This window comes from Nycticebus coucang, chromosome 2, assembly GCF_027406575.1.
Source record: "Nycticebus coucang isolate mNycCou1 chromosome 2, mNycCou1.pri, whole genome shotgun sequence".
Classification (NCBI taxonomy): domain Eukaryota; kingdom Metazoa; phylum Chordata; class Mammalia; order Primates; family Lorisidae; genus Nycticebus; species Nycticebus coucang.
Genome location: NC_069781.1, coordinates 36,190,475 through 36,215,551, shown reverse-complemented (window position 1 = coordinate 36,215,551; position 25,077 = coordinate 36,190,475). Strand labels below are relative to the sequence as shown.

The window sequence follows — 25,077 nt, the reverse complement described above, 5'->3', positions numbered from 1 at the left end:
ACCACATGGGACCAAGACATGAGAATACTGTACCTGTTTCCTCCCCTTCAATACAGGCCCTATTACTATAGGTGTCTGGAATAATCTCCCAAACTAGGCAATTCATTAAAAAAAATCACAATCATCTAAATTGGTAGTTTGTCTTCAGTAGAAACAATTATATATTATTCACAGTTAGATTTTATTTATAAACTCTTCAGTAAGTTGTATAGATATGGTGTGAGAATTTGTATATGAGTAAAATAGGTAAAGAATTAATTGGCAAGGACTCTCACTAATCATATTGTTTTTTTCTGGAAAAATCCTCTTAATACGCTAATAATACAACCCATATTAGCACAATAATGGCAGACTTGTTTGCATTTTTCACTTGATAAACACTTATTGCTCACCCATTCATTTATCCATTAATTCCACAAACATGTGTTGAATTCTTATTCTGTGCCAGGCACTCTGCCCAGCTCAGTGGAGGTTATCGAGCTGAACTGGACACAGCACCCAGTCCATCCCTAAGTAGCTTATGGTGCCCTGGGTGAGATGAAGTATACACTGCTTATACAACATGGAGAAGTTACATGATTTTTCTTGAAAAAAAGATGAATGAGGCCTAAATTCAATAAAGGAAAAGTATAATGACTAGGACACAGTGAGAGGAGAAGATCAGAGGAATGAGAGATTTCTACCGGATAAGGAGGATGAGAGAAGGCATCTGGGGTTGATTTTTGATAGTGATAAGACAAAAGTACATGATAAGAAAATTTTTAAAATTTTGAAATTCATACTTATAAACCTACATATTCTATGAATAGAATTTTGGTATTGCAATAAAAGTATTAAGATTCCCTTAAGAAGGGCGGTGCCTGTGTCTCAACGGAGTAGGGCACCAGCCCTATATGTCGGAGGTGGTGGGTTCAAACCTCGCCCCGGCCAAAAACTGCAAAAAAAAAAAAAAAAAGATTCCCTTAAGAAAAAAGCTATGCTGAAATTGTAGCGACATTTATAAAAAATTGGTACATAGGAAATAATAAATATTAAATTATTTCACTCCATCATGTCTAGATTAATTTGTAACTGGCTGCTAAAAATAGATTACTGTCCTTTTTAATTTTCTATTTTAATATATGTCAAATATTTATATTTTAATGATTTCTAGAATTAACAATAACTACTATTAGCTAATTAAAACAAACTATGCCTGAAGAGTGAGTGAAAAAGTAGGAAAAATTATATGGTAATGAGAAGAGACATTTGTTAAAAGAGATAAAAATCCATTTTATTCAGAAACAAAATAGTAGAACCTTGAGGGTTTTATTCCTGTCCTTCTCTGTATCAGTTGCTTTTTCAATTTGCTTGTGTTCAATGGTCAAAGAATTCTTATTATTAAATTGCTGACTCAACTTAGCAGCTTGAGTTGCTTTCATTACCATTAGAAAAGTGGCTTTGTAATAAAGACAGGGTTGACTATTTTGTGGTTGATGGATGAAACAAAATGGAATCCTTCAACCCTAAAGATGAAGGCATCAGGCTCCCTGGAAATTGGATACAGCTTAATAGCCCAAGAGAACAATTTTCAGAATAGAATCCTGATCTCTTCCCCATGGATAGATCAGCTTTACTTAGCTAGGAGTGGTGGGAATATACTTTGGCTAGCAAATGTATAGTTAGAAATTCAGAGACTGAAAGAATCCTCATGAAATGTGGTTGGAAAATAGATGGTTTGAAAATAAGACCTCAGCTAGGGTTAAAAAGCCTTCAGGAAGAAAGATTTATTCGGTTTTGCGGTCTGTACCATATTTAGCTGCTCTGAGACAATGGTTGAGAACATACTGTGATGGTTCCAACTATAAAAGAGATTTTTAAAATGGGTTTTCCTTACTCCCAGCACATCAAAGTGGGGAGAGAAATGTGTGGGAGAAGCTGAGAACCATGGAGGCTATCCTGGGAGAATTTTATAGTGAATTGATCTCAACTTATTAATTCAATACACTATTCAATATGCTACTCAATAGTAATTTCTTGAGTACTCTCTATATGCCAGCATGCTCCTACAGTATATACTTTACATTAATTATTTGACTTAATCCTTGTAACTCTATCATAGATGTACGGTTTTTCTCCCCATTATATAGAAGGGGAACCTGAAGAGCAAATTAAGTAACTTGCCAGTTAATGACAGCAATTCCATCCTAACCCAAGTGCTCAGACTCCAGAGCTAGTGCCCCAAGCACTGTTATTACATAATTATTGGAAAGCATGTAAACTTAAAAACAGGCAAATGTCTTTGGCAGAAGGGTCAAAAGTCATGACTGAAGGTACATTACTCTTTCTCCTTGTTTGACCTTATTGTCAGCTAACCCCAATGTAAAAATTTGGGACATGTGTTCATTTATCTCAACCCTTTCTTCCCCTGTCCCTCTGCAATATATATTTGAGCCTTGGTGTATGGTATTTAATTTGACCAAACCCTCTACAGGAGCCTATGAATTCCTAATTGTTTTGGTTTGTTCTGCCAGGCACTCTTTAACTGCAGCGAGTGCTCATGAAAGGGTTTCCAACTAAGTGTGGAGTCACTAGCTCTCGTTTGCCTTACTTTTACTTTTTAAGTCTAATAAATGCAGAGTGGTGAGATTAGAGGTGTATTTAGTAGCTATCTGAGTATGTTCAGGTTTCTATCACAAAATACCCCAGACTGGGTGGCTTGTGAATAATAGAAGTCTATTTTTAATAGTTCTGGAGGCTGGGAGGTCAAGATCAAGGTGCCAGCAGATTTGGTGTCTGGTGAAGGTCAGCTTTCTGGCTCACAGGTGGCACCTTCTTGCTGTGTCCTCACCTGATCGAAAGAATGAATGCGCTCCCTTGGACCTACCTTATAAGGGTATTCATTCCATCTCATAAGAGCACAGCCTTTGTGACTTAACCACCTCCCTTTCCATCATATTAAGGATTAGGTTTCAACATACGAATTTTTTTTGGGGGGTGGCTATAAACATTCAGACATCACAATTGTCAATCTAAGTGGTATAATATCAATACTATAGAGTGAAGGGACATTCAGCAGGAAGGACTCACTGCACTCTGTTTTTGTTCCTAAGTTGTTGACGTCATTTAAACCCTGGGGAAAGTAGGTGCACACACTAAGAATGATTATCTCCATTAGTAAGTGAATTCGGTACTTATTTCCAATCTAACCTAATGAGTTATTTAATAGGTAATACATTATTTATTACAAATTGTTATATGCATAGCATTGTACTAGGCCCTGTGAAGGGGGGCTAAATAGGCATATAAAATATTCCTGTGAGCTAACTGGTAAAGTATCGTTCGTAAACTACTTTGATGACTTTGTTTTATACAGTCTAACTTAATAAAGCTCAATTGTAGTAAGTTCAGAAAACCTAAAGGTTGTTAAAGGAAAGGATGTAATATTTAAAACTTTTTATTTGAGAAAAATACTTCCCTAAATATCTATAAGCTTAATATCTTTTTAAAAAGCTGCAGTCAAGACTTTTACTAGTATCTCCATCACATTGTTGTCTATAACTCAGAAGTATCTTCCCTTTGTGGTTTATGCTTTTAGGTCGTGAACTTGTTGGCAGGGGCAGTAGCAAATTAAATTTTCTGATTTGTACCCCATTGGTTTTGAGAATAAACCAACAATGGAGACAATTCTCCCTCAGTTAAACTCTGTAGCCTTTCTCTCTCTTGCAGGGAGAGCTCGCCCAGGCACCATTTTGTGCTTATCCCCTTGAAAACAGTGTGGAGTCTAGAGAAGATGGGAACTGTGAGACATCAAGTCTCAGGAGTACAGATGGAAATGTAAACAGGAAGCCAGTGGGGAGTTAATTGTGTGGCATCTGGCACTAGGGTCTAGCAGAGGCAAACAAGCCATCTTACCACTGTTTTTTGACAAGATAAGGTTGCCCCCTGAAGACAAAGGTGGACAATGGAGTCCGCCATTCCTCTGCTCTCTGAAAATGATTCATTGATAGTAGCTACTAATTGCTGAGGGGACCTCAATTACCCAGTGTGTCTAGGACAGAAATAAAATGTAACATCCCTAGAAGCCAAAACAATTGAGAATTTTTAATTGTCACATAAAAATGGGGTCATATCCTGAATGTCATTTGGTTTTCTAGCTTTTTCATTTTCTTTTTCTTTCTCTGAAATCTGGGATTGTAGTCTTAATAGTGTAGAAGACCACTGCCACTGACTTCCTCTTTCTGAGTTTCATCCCTGGTTTAGGTGGGGGTCACTTTGCCTGGAGAGGAGACTAATTTCTCCTAGGAGAAGGCTCAAAGAAACAGCATCAGCTGTTACATTCTCATATCACAAAAACAGAGACTAAAGTAAAAAAAAAAAATCTGCTGATGTGTTTAGGAAAGACAGAGACCAACTGTGGCTGGGAAATTGGGCAAATTGTAATCAGTATAGCCTTGATATACTAGTTAACATACAGGAAAGTGTAGATTTCTGAAAATAGGACTGGGGCACCCCCATGGGACCGTTTTAAGCCAAAGTGTTTTCTGACAAGTGAGCGTGGCTGTCTTGGGAGCCAGCATGTACTGTCAGGGAAGGGAAGCTGGGAATTGGGAGATGTGAAATTTGCTGGTTCAAGCTATCAGCTCCTTCTATCAACAATCATTCAAAATGAAAGAAGCTACTGACAAAGCAATCTTTCTTTGGTCCTGAAATTTGTTTGATGGGTTGATCAAGTTGGAAGAAAAATTTGCTTCCAGTGGGGAAAAAGGCAAGCCTGAGGTCCAAATACGGTTTTGTTTAGGACCTAAAGGGTACTAAACTACAGAACAAAATTTTTTTTTTTCTACTTATTTTTCAACTAGTGGAAGAACACTTATTCAAGAACCATATGATTTAGATTTTAATCCCAGTATTATTGTCTGATTATATGATTATAAAAATGTGATATACTATCCCTGGGTTTTCTTGTGCATAAAATGAGTAGATTGGATTAGATCTATGTTGGGACCCTTTCCAGTTATACAATGTACTCATTCTAAATTTTGCATCAGAATCACTGCAGCATCTGGCTACTATAAAATACAGATTAGATTAATGGGCTTCCCATTTATTACACGTGCCACCACTCCCAGATATCTGAAGCAACATCATTTAGGTAATGATGACTCCCCTGAATAACTGGGTAAATAAATGTTTGTTGAGTAGGTAAAAAATAAATTCCTAACTTCAGCAACTTAATAGCTAAGTGCTTATGAATGAAATGAAAACAAGGGATGATGAATAGCTTGTTGCCTCTGATGCTGGCGTGTGTGACTTGCTAGGCTGGCAAACTGAGCACATCCTGAGGAAAAGTGAATCAAGAGCGACTGATTAATACCTTCTATGGCAAATGGTTTCCCCACAGTGAGAAGTTTGCAGTCAGCATCTATTGACACTTCATAATCCAAAAGGGCTTTGTCCATGATGAAGGCGTCTAGTTTCTCTGGATCATTCCTATATTTAAGACCAAGAGAAGAAAAGTGAAAAAGATTCATTAATGGGCAGGAAATGCTAAGGCTGACAGCTGGCTTTTGTTTAAGGGACAGAAAGCTGTACACTAAGGGCAGAACAAGCTAGCTAGCTGCTGACTCAGCTTCGCTGGCATCTCACTGACCTCCAGAGCACAGACCAGGGGAAACAGATGCTCTTATAAGAGACTATGACATCTTTCCAATTAGGTTTATCTACCAGTCCCTTTCATTACTTCTAAATCCCACAAAAAGCCAGGGAAACTCTGTGCTGAATTGGAAGGTACATCCAGAAGGTTCTTTTCTCTAACATTATCAGCTCCTTTGTGTTAGGCCTTATATTTATTGTTTCTATACATTTTATCCCTCGTAAAGACTAAGACACAATAGATGAGGAAGTTGAGGCTTAGAGAGTTGAAGTAACTTGATCTAGGTTATATAGATAATAATATTGGATCTAGGTAGTCTCATTAATCAGTATTTGAAATTTTTATTTCTTTCTGTTATGAGCACAATCACATTCTTTGGAAACCAAATATTACTTTATATTTAGCAGTAGATTTTTAAGGCAATACATGTAAGAGATATAGTACTTTTGGGGAAAAGGAAGTTATGGTTTCTTTAAAGTCCCTACATAGGTTAGCATTCAAAAAATGAAAGGGGAAGCTTATATAATAGATCTTAGTGACCCGATTTATTGCTTTTGTCCCCAGAGATTCACAGGTCATTTCCATGCTAGTAGGCAGTTCAGGCAAGAGTAATTTAAAGTAGGTGTCCCTGTGCTGTTTTAATGAATTGGCAATAAGCTGGATCAAGCTGTCATCATATGCCTTGGGTATCACTCATGAAACTTGTCTCATATTTTGAACATAAATACAGAAATGGTCCAGATGAAGGTTATGTCTCCACACAGACTGAGCTGCCACTTACAGAGAGGGCAAGGAAGGAAGAGATTTAAAGGGACTTGTCTAAGACAGCTGTCCCTAACCTTTTGGTACCAGGTGCTCGTTTCACAGAAGATAATTTTTCCATGGAATGGGGTGGGGGAATGGTTTTGGGATGATTTAAGAGCATTGCATTGACTTCATATTGTCAAGCATCAGATTCTCATAAGGAGCTCACAACCTAGATCCCTTGCACGTACAGTGTACAGTAGAGTTCGAGCTCCTCTGAGGATCTAATGCCTCTGCTTATCTGACAGGAGGCAGAGCTCAGGTGGGGATGCAGGTGATGGGGAGCAGTTATGAATACAGATGAAGCTTTGCTTCCTTGCCTGCTGCTCACCTCTTGCCATGAGGCCTGGTTCCTAACAGTCCATGGGTCAGTACCAGTCTGCAGCTTGGGGAGCTGGGGACTGCAGGTCTAAGGCATATACAATGATTCCTTTGTTTTCAGCCACTTCAAATCCTTTTTGGAAAGGTGTAGGTAGAACATATATCCATTTAAAAAAGCTTTCTACCCTCTGAGTTGTCTGAACAGCTTTGCAAGGAGAATAATTCTTCTCTATTCCTTCTGAGCTCAGTGCTTGGTCTGGGAGAGCCAGGAATGGGGCTTCTGGAATTTTTCACAGAGATGTGGCCTCTAAACTCAGAAGAGGAATACAGCTGGGTCCATCAAAAATTTAAAACAGAAAGACATCCCCAGACACCTGGAAGGTTCATCACTGCTCAGGATACATATCTTTGCGTGGATGCTTTTATCTGGGCCACTTATGGACACAAAGTCATATAGGTCAATTTCTGGTTTTGGTGCCAATGACCATTGCTCCCTTTTCCTGTACTACTGGGAAGTGAAACAGCCCATTTATAATGCATCCCTCTTTCCAGGGGATATTGGATTTAAGTTACAGGGAGGCCTAAGTTTAATATTAAGCAAAATGAAAGTAATTCCAAGCTCCCTAGCAGTGGGAAGCTTTAGAAAGGGTTGGGGATGTGAATTGTCTCCTAGGAGCTGATGATGAGGAAACTTAATGAAATCCTGGCAAAATCAAAATTGAGCTGAAAAATGTTTCTCTAATCAAAGTTTTACTACCACAGTAGCAGAATGCACTTTGGGAGCTACCCAGCAACAAGTTACCATTTGCTAATATCCCACACATATTGCTGATAGCAACATGGTCATAGAAGAAAATTGTGGTTCATTTTGTTGAACCAGTAATTCCCGAGGTCTAGTGAACTCCTGACTTTGGGCTCCAAAGTGCAGTTAGCTATGACAGACTTCTATTACATAAGACAACAAGAAGGAATCAGCCTACAGACTCTCAAGGGGCTCTGAATCACTGGTGAGGCAATGGCCAGTATGATCCATATGGATCCAGTATGGATAAGTAGCCTCCAGACTGGCATAGTCACTGTTGTGCCTGGAAGGGGCCTCCAGTTGTTTCTTCTATTACAGAATCATGATCTTTTCTTGACCATTCATTTAAAAATAATATAAGATACCACAAAAAGAACAAGCCATCTATCAGCATACGAAAATAAACGAGCATCTTAATAGGGATTAATTTATTGAAAAACTGTCACCTGAAAAAGTAGGGCCCTGAGAGAGTAGGACTAAGTGCAGGGGAATTTTGATGGGAGAGAAGGACACGTTCTACACATAGGACCCTGTCTTGCACAGGCAACTTCAGGGGGTGTGCCCGGTAGGTCAGAGCTCTGGGATGCCAGAGGGGTGACATGAAGACTGAGGTTACTTGGAGTGGTGCCTAAGTGCATAGGAAGTGACTATGCCAACAGTGGAGAGAAAAGGCCCAGAGAAAAGAAGTGAGAGACATTAATGATAAGCTCTGCCTGTATTTCACTTTTAACCAGTGAACTGCCTGGGGGCATGTTCAATTACAGATTCTGGCACAGTAGGTTTGGGATGTGACCCCAGATGCTGCAGTTCTAACTAGCTCCCAGATACTAACTGGAACATGGACTATTATTTGAATACCCAGGACCTAGTCTTCCATCATGATGCAGCCTAGACTAGGCTGCATTCCCATGGAAAATATATTTCTTCATCTATGCCTGCTTTCTTAAGGATTGCTTTCTGCAGCCTGAGGTGGGGTCAACGCTGGGCACTGGGGCCTTCTCAGGTGGGTCCTGGACTACATGAACACCCTGAGTGGAGTAGAACTTTTGGGGACCTCAGGCAGTGGCATGCCTTGTCCTTGCACACCCAGGCACACCCTGACACACCCTGACAGCAGTTTGTCAGCCGTTCCTACTGAACTGGGAGCCATAGCTGTCTCCTTGACATCTTGCTCTCTCTCTCTCAGCCATAAATTTGCCTGAAGGAGAGAATCCAGAAGAGGATCTGGGAGGCACAGGGATTCTACACTCCTAGTCAGAGAGAGACTCTGCAAAATTAAGAGTGGCATTTCATAGTACTTAGACACCATAGATAACTTTGCAAATATGGAATAACCAGGCTTTCTCTCTAAGCTATAGTTAAGTCTATAAAAGTGTTTAAGTGGCCTTCTACTAAAGCTCCCGAGAAAGACAAAGCCCCTATGGCCCATGGAATTATTTATTTTCTCAAAAAATAATTTGGTGTCAGATTCTTCTGTCTGTTGGGAAGGTAACTGCAGCTGACCCTGGAAAAACCAGTTTCCTGACCCTACACAAGTCTAGGAATCAGAGGATTGGATGTCTGCTATTGTCATGATGCTATGAGTTGGGGGGAGGGGAGTGCTTGCCCTCACGCATTGGTGCTTATCGGGAGGCATTCATTCCCTTCTCCCAGGCATACTACAGGAGCAGACCCATAACCGCATCACCCGCCTTTGCATTCGTCTCCACTGAATTACAGGCTCTAATAATCTGCCATGGCAATGTGATTTCTCTTGATTGCTTCTCATAAATTCTGATGAGAAGGATGCAGGCCTGGGAATCATTGCCTTCTAACTTATTTCCTTTCTACAGGAAATCTCTAAGATAAATTCCATTTCCTTGTTGCAAGAGGAGGCATTCTCTGGGTTCAGAGATTCACTGTGAAGGATAGGGTTGCCTTGGGACACTTTTTCCTCTGGCTACATTCCCTGTGTGTTTGATCATTTCAGCACCATTGTTTTCTTAAGGGATGTCAAGCCAACATTTTCCTCCTCCACCATCTGCTACAGTAATGGTCCCACTGGCTCCTTGAACAAAGCTACTGCCAACTTGAGACTAGGTAGGTAACTAGCAATCTAGGTCACATAATTAAATGCACACTATTCCATACCGCCTCCTGGATCTCACACAGCGTGAGGTATTACTGAACACACCATGGGTATATTTATTTGTCATTTTCAAAATCCGGCAAACACTACATCAGTATCTAAATGACTTTTCTTCAGTGAGAATTTTTTTGGGACCAAGAAGTTGACACTCACTTCAGATACTCCACACCATCGTGGGTGGCTGGGACGTTGTACCTTCTCATGTATTCGTGCATCTCTGGGAAGCTTTGCCTCACGTAATCTTCAGCACTGCTTTCTCGGACAGTTCCAAAACGGAAACCTTGGGAGGGATGATGCAACTAGGAGGGAGAGAAAGAAGTGAATTAGTGTGAATTATTCTCAGACTTGCTTTCAGAGATTTTCTTTTAATCACTGTTTGAAACCTAATAATAATTAGAACTTTTCTAGCACCCACAGACATAAACATTAATGCGGGCAAGAGCAGACATGGGTCTATGCTTTTTTATATCCTAGCTTTTACATCAGAAATTGTTCTGTCTGCAGAAACAAACAGATGGAAACAACAAACTGAAAATACAAAACAAGTTTTTTGGTTTTTATTGAGAACATATTAGGATTTTTTTAGAAGCTGTACAAATTGGCATGTAGAATCCGTCTCATTATTGTAGCCTGTATATCAGACAAAGTGTACAACTCAAGTGATAAAGATTATGATAGCATTAACTATACAATGTCCCTAAAAAGAAAAGCCCAGGACCAGATGGCTTTACATCAGAATTCTACCAAAACTTTAAAGAAGAACTAGTACCTATATTACTAAACCTCTTTCTAAATACAGAAAAAGAAGGAATATTACCCAATACATTCTATGAAGCAAACATCACCTTGATCCCCAAAGCAGGGAAAGACCCAACAAGAAAAGAAAATTACACACCAATATCACTATAAATATTGATTCAAAAATACTGATGAATATTGATCAAAAAAATTATACACCATGACCAAGTGGGATTTATCAGGGTCTCAAGCCTGGTTCAATATATGTAAATCTATAAATGTAATTCAGCACACAAACAAACTAAAAAATAAAGACCATATGATTCTCTCAATTGATGCATAAAAAGCTTTCGATAATCTCCAGCATCCCTTCATGATCAGAACACTTAAGAAAATTGGTATAGAAGGGACATTTCTTAAACTAATAGAGGCCATCTACAGCAAACCCACAGCCAATATTGTATTGAATGGAGTTAAATTGAAATCATTTCCACTTAGATCAGGAACCAGGCAAGGTTGCCCATTGTCTCCATTGCTCTTTAACATTGTCATGGAAGTTTTAGCCATTGCAATTAGGGAAGAAAAGGTGATCAAGGGTATCCACATAGGGTCAGAAGAGATCAAATTTTCACTCTTTGCAGATGATATGATCGTATATCTGGAAAACACTAGGGATTCTACTGCAAAACCCTTGGAAGTGATCAAGGAATACAGCAATGTCTCAGGCTACAGAATCAACACCCATAAATCTGTAGTCTTTTATATATACCAACAAGAACCAAGCTGAAAAAACCGTCAAGGACTCTATTCCTTTCACAGTAGTGCCAAAGAAGATGAAATATTTGGGAGTATACCTAACAAAGGACGTGAAAGATCTCTTTAAAGAGAACTATGAAACTTTAAGAAAAGAAATAGCTGAAGATGTTAACAAATGGAAAAACATACCATGCTCATGCCTGGGAAGAATTGTCATAGTTAAAATGTCTATACTACCAAAGCAATATATAATTTTAATGCAATTCCTATCAAAGCTCCCTTGTCATATTTTAAAGATCTTGAAAAAATAATACTTCATTTTATATGGAATCAGAAAAAAAAGCCTTGAATAGCCAAAACATTACTTAGAAATAAAAAAAAAGCAGGAGGAATCACACTACCAGACTTGAGACTGTACTATAAATCAATAGTGATCAAAACAGCATGGTACTGGCACAAAAACAGAGAAGTAGATGTCTGGAACAGAATAGAGAACCAAGAGATGACTCCAGCTACTTACCATTATTTGATCTTTGACAAGCCAATTAAAAACATTCAGTGGGGAAAAGATTCCCTATTTAACAAATGATGCTGGGTGAATTGGCTGGTGATCTGTAAAAGACTGAAACTGGACCCACAGCTTTCACCATTAAGTAAGATAGACTCTCACTGGATAAAAGATTTAAACTTAAGACATGAAACTATAAAAATACTTGAAGAAAGTGCAGGGAAAACTCTTGAAGGAATCAGCCTGGGTGAACATTTTATGAGGAAGACTCCCCAGGCAATTGAAGCAGTATCAAAAATACATTACTGGGACCTGATCAAACTAAAAAGTTCTGCACAGCCAAGAACATAGTAAGTAAAGCAAGCAGACAGCCCTCAGAATAGGAGAAAATATTTGCAGGTTATACCTCCAATAAAGGTTTAATAACCAGAATACACAGAGAACTCAAACGTATTAGCAAGAAAAGAACAAGTGATCCCATCTCAGTGTGGGCAAGGGACTTGAAGAAAAACTTCTCTAAAGAAGACAGACGCACAATCTACAAACACATGAAACAAAGTTCTTGATCCTTAATCATCAGAGAAATGCAAATCAAAACTACTTTGAGATATCACCTAACCCCAGTAAGAGTAGCCCACATAACAAAATCCCAAAACCAGCGATGTTGGCGTGGATGTGGAGAAAAGAGCACACTTCTACACTGCTGGTGGGAATGCCCACTAATACGTTCCTTCTGGAAGGATGTTTGGAGAATACTTAGAGACCTAAAAATAGACCTGCCATTCGATCCTGTAATTCATTTACTAAGTTTATACCCAGAAGACCAAAAATCACAGTGTAACAAAGACATCTGTACCAGAATGTTTATTGCAGCCCAATTCACCATTGCTAAGTCATGGAAGAAGCCCAAGTGCCCATCGACCCACGAATGGACTAGCAAATTGTGGCACATGTATACCATGGAATATTATGCTGCCTTAATGAAAGATGGAGACTTTACCTCTTTCATGTTTACATGGATGGAGCTGGAACATATTCTTCTTAGCCAAGTATCTCAGGAATGAAGAAAAAGTATCCAATGTACTCAGCCCTAGTATGAAGCTAATTTATAGCTTTCACATGAAGGCTATAACCCAACTATAGCACAAGACTATGGGGAAAGGGCCAAGGGAGTGGAAGGGAGGGGGGAGGTTAGGGTGGAAGAAGGGTAATGAGTGGGGCCAGACCTACGGTGCATCTTAGAATGGGTACAGGTGAAACTTACTAAATGCAGAATACAAATGTCTGCATACAATAACTAAGAAAATGCCATGAAGGCCATGTTGAACAGTTTGATGAGAATATTTCAGATTGTATATGAAACCAGCACATTGTACCCCTCGATTGCACTAATGTACACTGGTATGATTTAACAATAAAAAAAAAATAAAAAAAAGAGTTCGAGGTTGCTGTGAGCTATGATTCCACAGCACTCTACCCACAGTGACATAGTAGACTCTGTCTAAAAAAAAAATAATAGTAAAATAAAATAAAATTACAAATAAAAAAAAATGATTATGATCCTCCTTGTTTAGAACGACACAAAGGCCAAGTTAAAACCTTGAATCCTAGGTATATATCCAGAAGACCAAAAATCACATTATAACAAAGATATTTGTACCAGAATGTTTATTGCAGCCCAATTCATAATGCTAAGTCATGGAAGAAGCCCAAGTGCCCATCAGCCCATGAATGAATTAACACCTTGTGGTATATGTACACCAGGGAATCTTATGCAGCCTTAAAGAAAGATGGAGACTTTACCTCTTTACCTGTTTACATGGATGGAGCTGGAACATATTCTTCTTAGTAAAGTATCTCAAGAACGGAAGAAAAAGTATTCTATGTACTCCGCCCTACTATGAAATTTATAGCTTTCATATGAAAGCTGTTACCCAATTATAGCCCAAGAATATTGGGAAAGGGGAGAAGGGGGGAGAAAGGAGGAAGGAGGATGGGTGGAGAGAGGGTAATTGATGGGACCACACCTACAGTGCATCTTACAAGGGTACATGTGAAATTTACTGAGTGTAGAATATAAATGTCTTAACACAATAACTAAGAAAATTTCCATGAAGGCTATGTTAACTAGTTTGATGAAAATATTTCAAATTGTATATAAAACCAGCACATTGTACCCCAAGATTGCATTAATGTACACAGCTATGATTTAATAAAAAGAAAAAAAAAGATAAAAGAAAGAATAAAGAAAAAAACCCCAAAAACTTTGAGTCCTGAAATTGCTATAATACATTGCTTTTGTGTTGATCTGTCTTCAGGCTATATTACATTTTAAGTTTGTTAAGTTTATTTTTGGTGTTATTATAAAATGTTCTCTTTCTTTAAGTAACTATATTATCTAATGGTAAGTCATGATGTATCTTTGCTCAAATGGAAGGGTATATAACTAGGAGTGACAGAAGGGAGGGTGGCAAATGTCATAGGTTTCCAGGGTGCAAGACCTCACAGTAAGAAAAGACTGTGCACTGAGAGTCCTGCAGAGACTTCCTGTCACTAAGGGCAATAAAGATGCATCATGTGGCACATTATTATTCAGCGAAAGTCGTAGAGAAGCATTAACATGGAGTTTAAAACATGGACTATTTAAAACATAAGAAAGAGTGGACTGGGGTTGGTCCTCATTATGGTAGCCAGCCATATCTTAGAGATTATATGTCTCCACAATTAATAAAGTCTTTGTACTTTTTTGTTCTGTTTCATATTAATGTATTTTATGTTGTTGGTTGTGATCTGAAGCTCTGGGGACAAGACTCTATGGATGAGCTTCTTGGCGTTTATGTACTTTCTGAAATGGGATGCAATAATTTATGTAAATGAGAATTTCTAATTTTCTTCTATAGAGAGAAATAACACAGAGATTTGTTTTTTAATAATTAGGTTTTTAAGTTTTATATAACCCAAAAGAACTCACTGGATATGATATCAAATAACATTTCAGGATGAATTAGTTTTGGCACACACTAAAGGTTTAACAACAGAGAAATAGTCAAACTATGTGGCACATCCTTACAAAATGTCATGCAACTTGTACATCATGTTTGCGAAGTATACTTAACAAAACAAGGCAAGAGTTCATATGACAATTGGAGAAAAGCTTTCATATGGAATGATCTAAATGAAATATGTTTGTATTTAAACACTATCATTTCCCATATATGTATTTTATATACAAACGCAGACACACATGTGTGCTCACACAACTTGGAAGAAAACTCATTGGCGTTGAAATTATAGTTATTTTTTTATTTGTAAGTTGTCTATAGAAATATGTATCATATTTATAAGTAGAAAAATATTTTAAAATCACAAAATAAATCACTCATTCATTTATTCAACCGTTATTGAAAGCCTGCTATTATGTACACCTCTCAAAGTTATAGGAGCCACAAAGATAAATATCTGCAATCACTGGCGTAGATGAGCTCTCGTCACCTGGGTGCCCCGGCATTTCTTTGGATATCTCACTGTTGAGTAGGTGTTTCATGTAATTGCTTCATGCATTGAACAAATTCTAATGTTTCATGCCAGTATAACCTTAATGCAATATCAATGATAACAATAGCTAACATTTCTTAAATGAGCTAACATTTCTTAAATGCTTATTATGTGCCAGGCTTGGTACTTAGCACTTTACCTAGATTATTTTGTTTAATCCTCAAAATAGCTTCATGAGGAGGGCATTATTGTTACTTCCTGTTAAAGATTAGTAAACTGAAGCTTAGAGAAGTGACAAAGTTGGCATAAGATAACACAGCTATGGGTAGAAGGGACTGGATTAGAACCCATGCTTATCTGATTTCAAACTCCATGCAGTGATCCACCACTTCATCCTGGCTTCCAGCCTATGGTAACAATTGGAGTGAAGTTTATTTTTGCAGTTTTTGGCTGGGGCTGGGTTTGAATCCACCACCTCTAGCATATGGGGCTGGCGCCCTATTCCTTTGAGCCACAGGTGCCACCTTGGAGTGAAGTTTTTTTTTTTTTTTTTTTTTGGCAGTTTTTGGCTGGGGCTGGATTTGAACCCACCACCTCTGGCATATGGGGCTGGCGCTCTACTCCTTTGAGCCACAGGCGCCGCCCAGAGTGAAGACGTTTTTTGAGAAGGAACTTATTATCCTTTTAAAAATATTCTCTTTGGTCCTTTAATCCCCTGGAAATTCTCATAACAGCAAATTGCAGTCCTATGCCTTGAGCAAGGCAAATTGTTCAGCGTTCTGTCTGTACAACACCTAATCATTTTTAAAGAGGTAGATCAAGATTTTCTACTTGAAGTCTTTGTTCTTATCTAGGTTCACCCTCCTACCCAGAACAATAACAACAAAAATAATTGTTTATTTATCTCTGCTGATACAACACCTTGTACATGCAAAAATCTGTAGCCAAAATATTTATGTATTTAAGCCATGCTGTATCTTCCATCCTACCAAGAAAACTGAGGTAGATATTTCTATGATCTTCCTTTTGCATGAAAAACCTGAAGAGTAAAAAGTTTGTTATTTGCCCAAGCTCACAGAGCTAGTAATTATTGGACCCAGGATTCATGTTCAGTCTGATCAAGGACATTTAGCTCCCTCCCAAATATTAAGGGGGACATCTGGCTTTTGATCACTGTAGAACATTGATGATGCTACGTCATACTGATTCCCTCACTGTGATCAGTATGTTTGCTGCTTATGTGCCAGGCAATGAGCTAAGGGATTTTGAGATTTTTAAAATCCTCCCCATAGTTCTAAAAGATAGATGTTATTTTCTTATTTTTCAGATTAAAACACTGAAGTTTGGGTAAAGTGACACCAGATTCTCACTGCCAGCAATTAGGATTCCGCCCATGCTGTGTTTCCTAACTCACAGACCAGGTTTCATTCATTCGTGTATCACAGTTGGCACCTGGCACATAGTCTATATCCATTTGTCAGGTTAATTCACTTTATCATGATTTTTTCATTCTCCTTCATCCATTTCATTTATATTCATCCTTCTACGTTCAGTTCAGTCCTCCCTCACTTCCCTAATTTATTGTCTTGGCCCAATCCTCTGCTTGTAAGTTCTTATAGTAGACGTATCATTCTTCTGTAGAACTTACCACAGTGTTAGTTTTAAATTGTAATTGTGTAATCATATGTGATTACACGTGTGTGTCTAGGCTCTCAGCTTCTTCAGTGAACTGGAAGCTGTACATAAATAAGAATCATGTCAATTTTAACTCATTGCTGTATTTCTGCCTCTCATTATGTCTTTATTTGCTGGACAAAATGCTTGATGATTGATTAATTGAACTCAGAGGGAGATGACAGTTTTGTCATCCCACTTAGTATATTTACAACTCAAGCTTTCTAAATAAACCCCCTCTTTAAGGTAAAAGGGGTTTAGAATCTTTAATTAAAATACTTCTGTCTCCTGTAAGAAAATAATTTCTTCCATAAGTCCATTTCTCACATCATGTTGTGACAACACTTTTATGGCCTATGACCTGTTTTTAAAGGAATGTCACCTTTCTGCATCACATTCTCCCTGCTGAGTGCATCCATACATCTTTCCCCCCCAAAGTTTTGGGAGAAGTCAGGAACTAATAGACCCAGGCTCCTAATCACAGGGGAGGACCCATCCTTTGTGTTTTTTTCCTTTTTGTGACTTCATGGTGGATTTGCCTGTAAGTTCCCACATCTGCCTCATCAACTCTGTGAAGGCAGTGGTATTGAGGTTTTGAGAATGGGAACCTCCTTTAGAAGTTAAGAAATAATCAGACTCCAGGAAAAAAAGCATTTTGTTAGCTCGGTGGGTACCCCACCCTACCTGGAGATGTTTTACAAACACTGCCAGCTTTCTAGTTCACGCCACCGTCCTCTCATTCTCCTCCTTCCCCGCTAATCCACTCAGAATAAGCATAGAACTCAAACCTGGTCATGTCACTCACTTGCTTAACCTATCAGAGGCTCCCCACTGGCGTTGGAATAAAGTCCAAACTCCTCATGTGGCCTCTGACTACAGTCCTTGGAGATCTGCATCTGCTTTCTTTTCCCCATCCTCATCTCTCCACCTTCCTTTTGGCCCTCGAAGCCTTAGCCAGTTCTCTTGGTTCCTCCCGTACATACTTTTTGCGTGATGAGAGAGAGCTCTTGCATACAGTCTTCACAGGGCCTGGGACGCTCATTTTCCTCATCTCTACTTTTTATTTTTTGTCTAGCTAACTCTTAAATGTCACTTTCTCAGGGAAGTTTTCATCGACCCCCTAGACTAGGGGTCAGGCCACCTGTAACACCCTCCCCCTATATCTCCAGTTTCACCTACCACTGTGAATACTTGGAATTATTTGTTCAGTCTGCCTTCCCTGCTAGATTATAGATGGCCCTCATGCCTATCTCACTCATGGTCGTAAGTCTTCAACAAATGCTAGCTGCTATTATTATTATTATGTGACACAGTACTTAGACATAGTTGATGCTTGAGCAATATTGGTATAATAAGTAAGCCATTATTAACATGATATTCTCTTAGGTTAGATATATTACATGTCACACCTCATGTTATCTTTCTTTCCCCTTAAAATTATTTTTTCATTTCACTGTTACCTTAATTATTTTGAAACAGTATGTTCTTTTTTATTTCTGTGTGTGAGATTCTAATAGAAAATAACAATGGGTTGCTCAGCAGTCAGAAAATAACTGAATCAGAACAGGGATCTAAAAAGCTATTGATGCAACCCAGTGGGCCAGCATAGTCCATTCTGTGTGTAATTCAGACAGCCAGGGATGTCAGAACACCTGCATCAAGGAGGGAGGATAAAAGTATACAGAGAGCTAAAGCATTTGATTGAGCTGCATTACAACCATCGCCAGAAGTCCCAGGGAGAGACGCGTTTCTTAAGTTTCCAGCTAACTGCTTTCCCAGCTCTTCCCATTCTATTTATATTTGCATCAACCTCTTTAGGCCTGGGGGAAATATCTAAGGTTAAACTATCTATTTGTATGTGAATTGTTCAGTATTAATGGAATACTGAACTCTACCTAGAGGACCAACATAAAAAATAATCAAACAGACTTCCCCAGAAATCAGAGAGGTGGCTCAAAACAAACTGAGGCAAACGCATGAAATCATCAAACCATGTGAAAGATGCTTGGGATTAAAAAACAATCCCAATTTTGAGTGTGTTCATTTTTTTTTTTTTTTTTGAGTGTGTTCATTTAAGGTCTGCATCTGTACCTATCTGAAACTGGTACTTAAATAATCAATGGACCGTAGTCACTTGGCTTGGTATGATGTTCTTTGGAGTTGGGTGGGAAGGGTCATTCTTAACTTGCCCAGTGGAATGCGGATGCAATAGATATTGAGGCTATAAGCTCCTTTGTATTGCATGATTTTATTCACTTTAAAACTATGGACTCCATAATAATAGATGGTTTCAGGGTTTGGAAGGACTTTACAAGTCTAATCATCCACTAATGTTTGAATTCTTTTTCTCTTTTTTGCCACAATGCCTGACTAATTTTTCTAATTTATTAGAGGTGGGGGTCTCACTCTTGCTAAGGCAGGTCTCCTGAGCTCAAGTGATCCTCCCACCTCAGTCTCCCAGAGCGCTAGGGTTACAGGTGTGAGCCACTATGCCTGGCCAGGTCTGAATTCTTATATCAAAGCTACTGTACCAAGAGGGGTTTATTCAAAATGCGGATCCTGATTTATTAGGTCCAGGTTGGAGCTTGAGATTCTGCATCAACAATCCCTTAATTGATGCAGACACCATATTTCATTGACCAGACTTTGAATGGCAAGGTTTTATTTATAATGTCACTATTAAGTTCCTGTTAAGTTGCTGTTTGAATGTTTTCAATGACAGGAAATCACTCCTCTTATATATCTTGTATATGTAAAGGGTGACTTTATGTGTCCCCCCAACTAATCTATTCCATCTGAATCTGTAATATTAATAATGAACTAATAACTAATATTTTGAATATTTATTATGTTAGTGTATTTACATCTAAGATTGCTACTTTCATTATTTATTAATATGTAGGAGGAGCTGAAATTCAGGGAGATAAATGCATTGTCTAAGACCAGCAGAAAGTGATAGTTATTTATCAACCCTGTCTGACCTGACGCCTTTAACATACTCTTACCTAGCTCTACATTCTAAACTTACGGACTTGTATTATTATATTGTGTTATATTATTATACAAGTATTGGTGAAACTTTAATTACACTGCTTATTTGTGCTACCATTTCAAAGTCATTTTGGTTGATAAAGTCATGGTCATGTAATAGTGCAAAGTAGGGCACTTCTTTAAAAAGGGGCATTATTAATATTTGTACCAGAATGTTTATTGCAGCCCAATTCATAATAGCTAAGTCATGGAAAAAGCCCAAGTGCCCATCGATCCACGAATGGATTAATAAATTGTGGTATATGTATACCATGGAATACTATGCAGCCTTAAAGAAAGATGGAGACTTTACCTCTTTCATGTTTACATGGATGGAACTGGAACATATTCTTCTTAGTAAAGTATCCCAAGAATGGAAGAAAAAGTACCCAATGTACACAGCCCTACTATGAAACTAATTTGGGACTCTCACGTGAAAGCTATAACCCAGCTACAACTTAACAATAGGGGGAAGTGGGAAAGGGGGAGGGGGTGGGTAGAGGGAGGGGAATCGGTGGGATCACACCTGTGGTGCATCTTACAGGGGTATTTGCGAAACTTGGTAAATGTAGAATGTAAAGGTTTTGGCACAGTAACTGAGATAACGCCGGAAAGGCTATGTTAACCACTGTGATAAAAATGTGTCAAATGGTTTATGAAGTGAGTGTATGATGCCCCATAATCATATCATTGTATACAGTTATGATTTAATAAAAAAAAAAAGGGGCATTATTGATAATTACATAAGGACGACAGACACATTCAGACTGCCCTGTGTGTTAACTGCAGTTATTTCTCATGCTCTGGACATACAGAAAAATGAGACTGAAGATGTTCCTGAGCCTTTCCTGGTAGTTTTCTAATGTGAAGTACTGAGTACATCTTATGCTGCATTTCTTTTTCATGATAGTCTGATTTTCTTCTACTTCTTCCATCCAAATGTAGGCAGTTCACTGCTAGCTCCTTCATTTTCAGTCTGAAGCCCTTTACATTAGGTCAGCGAATCTCTCGTCAACAACATTCTTCAACCTCCTGTTTGACTGATATGAGCTCCAGCCTGGATTTTTCTGAGAACTTGAGTCATTGCATCAAGTCCTTTGTGTAGACTAGGGGTCAGCAAATTGTGGTTCCGGGGCCAAATTCAGCCTGTTACCTGTGTTAGTCAGTCAGGATTTATAGGAAGATGGTTGTTCCCATTCATTTACATATTGTCTTTGGCTACTTTTGCACTATAGAAGTAGAAGTGAGTGGGTACAAAAGAGACCACAAGGCCTACATAGCCTAAAATATTTATTATCAGAACCACAAGGAAAATGTTTGTCAGCCCCTGGTATAGACGATATGAATCTAACTAGCTTCTTGACACTCATATTTTAAATTTTCTTTTCCTAATGGTCAATTAGGAAGAGCTACCTTTGCAGGTGAATGAACAGAGGCAGGCTTGATAAATGTCAGTACGTTTCCTGGCACTGCTCGGATGGAGGCTTTGGTATGATGACATGCCTTATGTCTAGCTGCACTGGGGCATCAATCTCCTGAATGGAGGTCTTGATGACTACATGGCTTTGTTTCTTTCTTAGACTAGTAAAATGAAGGCTCTGGTCATGAAATTTCAAATCAAAGGTATAATTTGACATTTGGACTGATTTTAAGTTCTTTCCCAGGGGCAGGTACTTTTCAGCTAGCCTCCATAGACTTGAGATTATAAAAACTGCACCCGTGGCACACCTCCTCCTTTAGCTGTGTTAGTTGTTAATTCATTCTGTCTTCTTCTTGGGCATTCTTCTCCATTCCTGACCCTTTCGACTCAGACTTTGTGTGTCTGTCATCTCATCTGACCTAGAGTTTATTATTTCTATCTTTTATCTTCCATTATTTTAATAATGATAATAGCTAACCCTTACGGGTACCACCTTCATTTCAGGCATTGTGCCAAGATCCTAAATTCATCACCTTATTTAATCCTTACAACATCTCGTGGTAATACAGTCATTGTCTGCATTTTAAAGATGGAGGGACTGAAGCTTGGAGTGATTAAGCAACTTTCTCAAGGATTTGTAACCACCCAATGGCAGATCAAGGATATAAATTCAGAAGCCTGCGAACCTGTTCGAGTACTCTTTAATATATGTGTACTCATGTGTATCATTATCTCTAGCATATTATTTATTATTTTTTTCTCTAGTGTATAACTGCCTTCGGGAAAGTTTTCTCTTCTTTCAGAAGTGATAGCTAAGACAGGCATTCTTCAAACCTGTGATCAATTTAATCCAAACAACTTGTACCAGGTCATAGACATAAGAAAGGTGCAGAAGATAATTACTCCAGGTTACATAAATAAATAAAGGTGACCTGAAAGAACTCACACCCTTTGAGTTTTTAAACAAGACATTTGTCACCATTATAGTAATAGCAGCAGAACAGCAACATTTGAACTGTGCTATTTACAAAACTCACCCAAGCATATTATTCCATTCACAAGGCACAAATAGTGCGATGGTTTCTGTGTTCTATTCATTCATAAAAGGTAGAAAAAAAAAAAACAAAACGCCCAAGATATATGGATCAACTGTTTCCTAAACAAAACATTCACTCTGTGTCCTATGGGGTTCAAATATTTGTATTCGTCATCTACCAATCTGAGAGGTGACTGAAGGGGGACTGAGCCCTGTTTCCTCTTGTACACACACACACCCTTTCGCACATTTCTGCCATATACTGGCCATTTTCTCACTTTTTTCTTCCACTGTACTTGGTTTATAGGTGAGCACTAGGGAATAAGTTAGAAAAGGGATAAAATCAGGAGGCTTTAAAAATATGGAGCCCAGGCTAGAGGAAAGATGAGAAGCTGGAAGAGAAGTTAGAGATCTTTTAGTCCATTCATTTATTTTTAAAGATAATAGTATAAGTGGTTTCCATGTGTTAAGTACTTCCCATGTGTTAAACATGGTGATAACACCTTAATATGGACTATGTAATTTAAACCTCACAATATTTATTATCATCTTCAACTTTCACATGAAAAACTGAGACTTGACTTTGAATGATTTGTCCCCGTAACTCAGCCAATAAGCATAACAGAGTGCTCCGAACTTAGTCTGGCTCCAGACCCTTTGTATCTAAATATCACTCGGTATTACTCCCTGATCTATACAAAAAGGATATTTAGACCCATAAAGAGAAAGATGCAGAAGATAATTACTCCAGGTTACATAAATAAATAAAAGTGACCTGAAAGAACACCACATTAGTCCCAAATACAATCTGTCACCTCCCCATATAAACATGATTGGTAAAAATAATTGTTCTTTATATCTTTTCTTTAGTGTCCTATGTTTAACAACACTGCCCTATCCTTTATGAAATCGTTAAGTTTTCAGTGTTTATTTTTTTCTGTAAGGAAGAATTTCCTGAATTAAATCTGCTTAGCAACATCTATGAAATAACACTGCACTTATTTTCCCAGCTTCTGTAATTCCTTGGTATTTTTCTCTCATTTATAGTAATAAAAGAGTATGGCCTGTTGCTATGGTCTTCAAGTGAAGCATCTGCCTTTAGATACTATAGAAATTAGTCCAAACCAAAGTATCCTAGAGTTTATACAAACAAATCATTCCTATTCTGCTACAAATGTCCTATCTACCTCTTCCACTCCTTTCTCTTAAATCATTTTGCTTTGCTTCTTCTCTGACCTCAGCCTCACTGTCTTTTTATTTTGTTCATCTGGAGCAGTCTATGCCTTCGGTTCCCTGAGCCCCTTTCAATTGTCTTACTGAAAATCCCCTTCAAACCCCATTTTATGTTGAGTCATCTCGTGGAGCCAAGTCTGCTTCTCTTACCTGTCAGACTAATTATTTCATTACTGGTGTTTTCACACTAGGGAGAGTGGAATAATAATAATAATCACAATGTCACGCCTATAATCCTAGCACTCTGGGAGGCCGAGATGGGTGAACAGCTTGAGCTCATGGGTTCAAGACCAGCCTGAGCAAAAAGTGAGATCCTATCTCTACTAAAAATAGAAAAACTGAGGTAAGAGGATTGCTTGAGCCCAAGCATTGGAGGTTGCTGTGAGTTATGACACCACGGCACTCACCCAGAGTGACAGCTTGAGACTCTGTCTCAAAAAAAAAAAAAAAAAGTCACAATGGTAATGATGATTATGATGAAGTTCATCACGTGCTGGGCACTGTTTAGATGGTTTATTAATAGGAACTTTTTTTTATAGAGTTAATGTATTCATTCTTTTTATGGACGTTCTTTGCTAAATGTATAGGCATTGTGAATACAGAGGTGAACAAAGGCACATTGATTACAGGCTGCTCCTGGGGCATGCTCACTTGGAGCTCTGCCTTATGGGTGCTTCTGATACAGCCCCTGCCCTCTTAATTGGTCCTCCCCCTTTACCTTTGATAAGGTCTAGGTTCTGCAGGGTACAAGTGAGTGCCTCTCAGTAGGTCCAACTTTTGGGCTTTGACTCGTCCCAATTACCAGATGCAAGAGACAAGCCCATCAATGGTCTGGATCATCTTTTTGAAACTTTGGTTATGGCTACAGAGACAGAACAAGAAAGGGTTGGATGGTCCTCCTGTGCTTGGCCAAAGTGGATCCAGTTAATAGGAACTTTTTAAATCCTCAGAGCAGCTAACCAACTTGTCTAAGCTTATGGAGCCAATAAATGAGAAAGATGGGCAGGGGTGGGTCGCTGGCTCCGTTGCTCATATGCTGAAGCACTGTAGTGCACTGTACAAGTTTTTGGCTTTAGTAGTTATTCCCTTAACTACTGTGATTGAGACTAAGACCATTTTCCTTATCTGCAAAATGGCTAATTCTAAGAGTTCAGCCCACTGTGAGAGCTTGTTTAGCCCATGATGATCTCTTAGTACTAGTAGCTATCATTTATCACGCTGATCCTGTGCTTGGCCCTCCACATCCAGCACCTCTTTTCAGCTTTGCTACCCCCCTGTGAGGTATGTTCTGTTAATAACTCCAGTTCATGCATGGGGCAAATGAAGCTCACAGACAGACTAGCTATCTCAGGCTCTTCAACCCGTGTTGTTGAAGTCAGTCATTAAACATTCTTATGAACGGACTTTAAAACCCAAATGCCGTGTAAGACAGTGTCTTACATGAGATTGTCAAAGGTAATTGTGATCATAATGCAATTACTTTAGACCCATAATCCC

The 25,077-nt window shown here is 38.6% G+C and overlaps 1 protein-coding gene across 1 annotated transcript in view; it reads right to left on the bottom strand.

Annotated features, from left to right (window-relative positions):
* GRIN3A (glutamate ionotropic receptor NMDA type subunit 3A) overlaps positions 1–25,077 on the bottom strand; it is a 196,118-nt gene that overhangs the window by 56,482 nt on the left and 114,559 nt on the right. Inside the window, exons 4-5 of the mRNA XM_053577442.1 lie at positions 9,844–9,989; positions 5,357–5,472 (exon numbers count right to left, since the gene is read on the bottom strand). Of these exons, the coding sequence (XP_053433417.1) occupies positions 5,357–5,472; positions 9,844–9,989 (262 nt within the window). The remainder of the gene's footprint in view (positions 1–5,356; positions 5,473–9,843; positions 9,990–25,077) is intronic.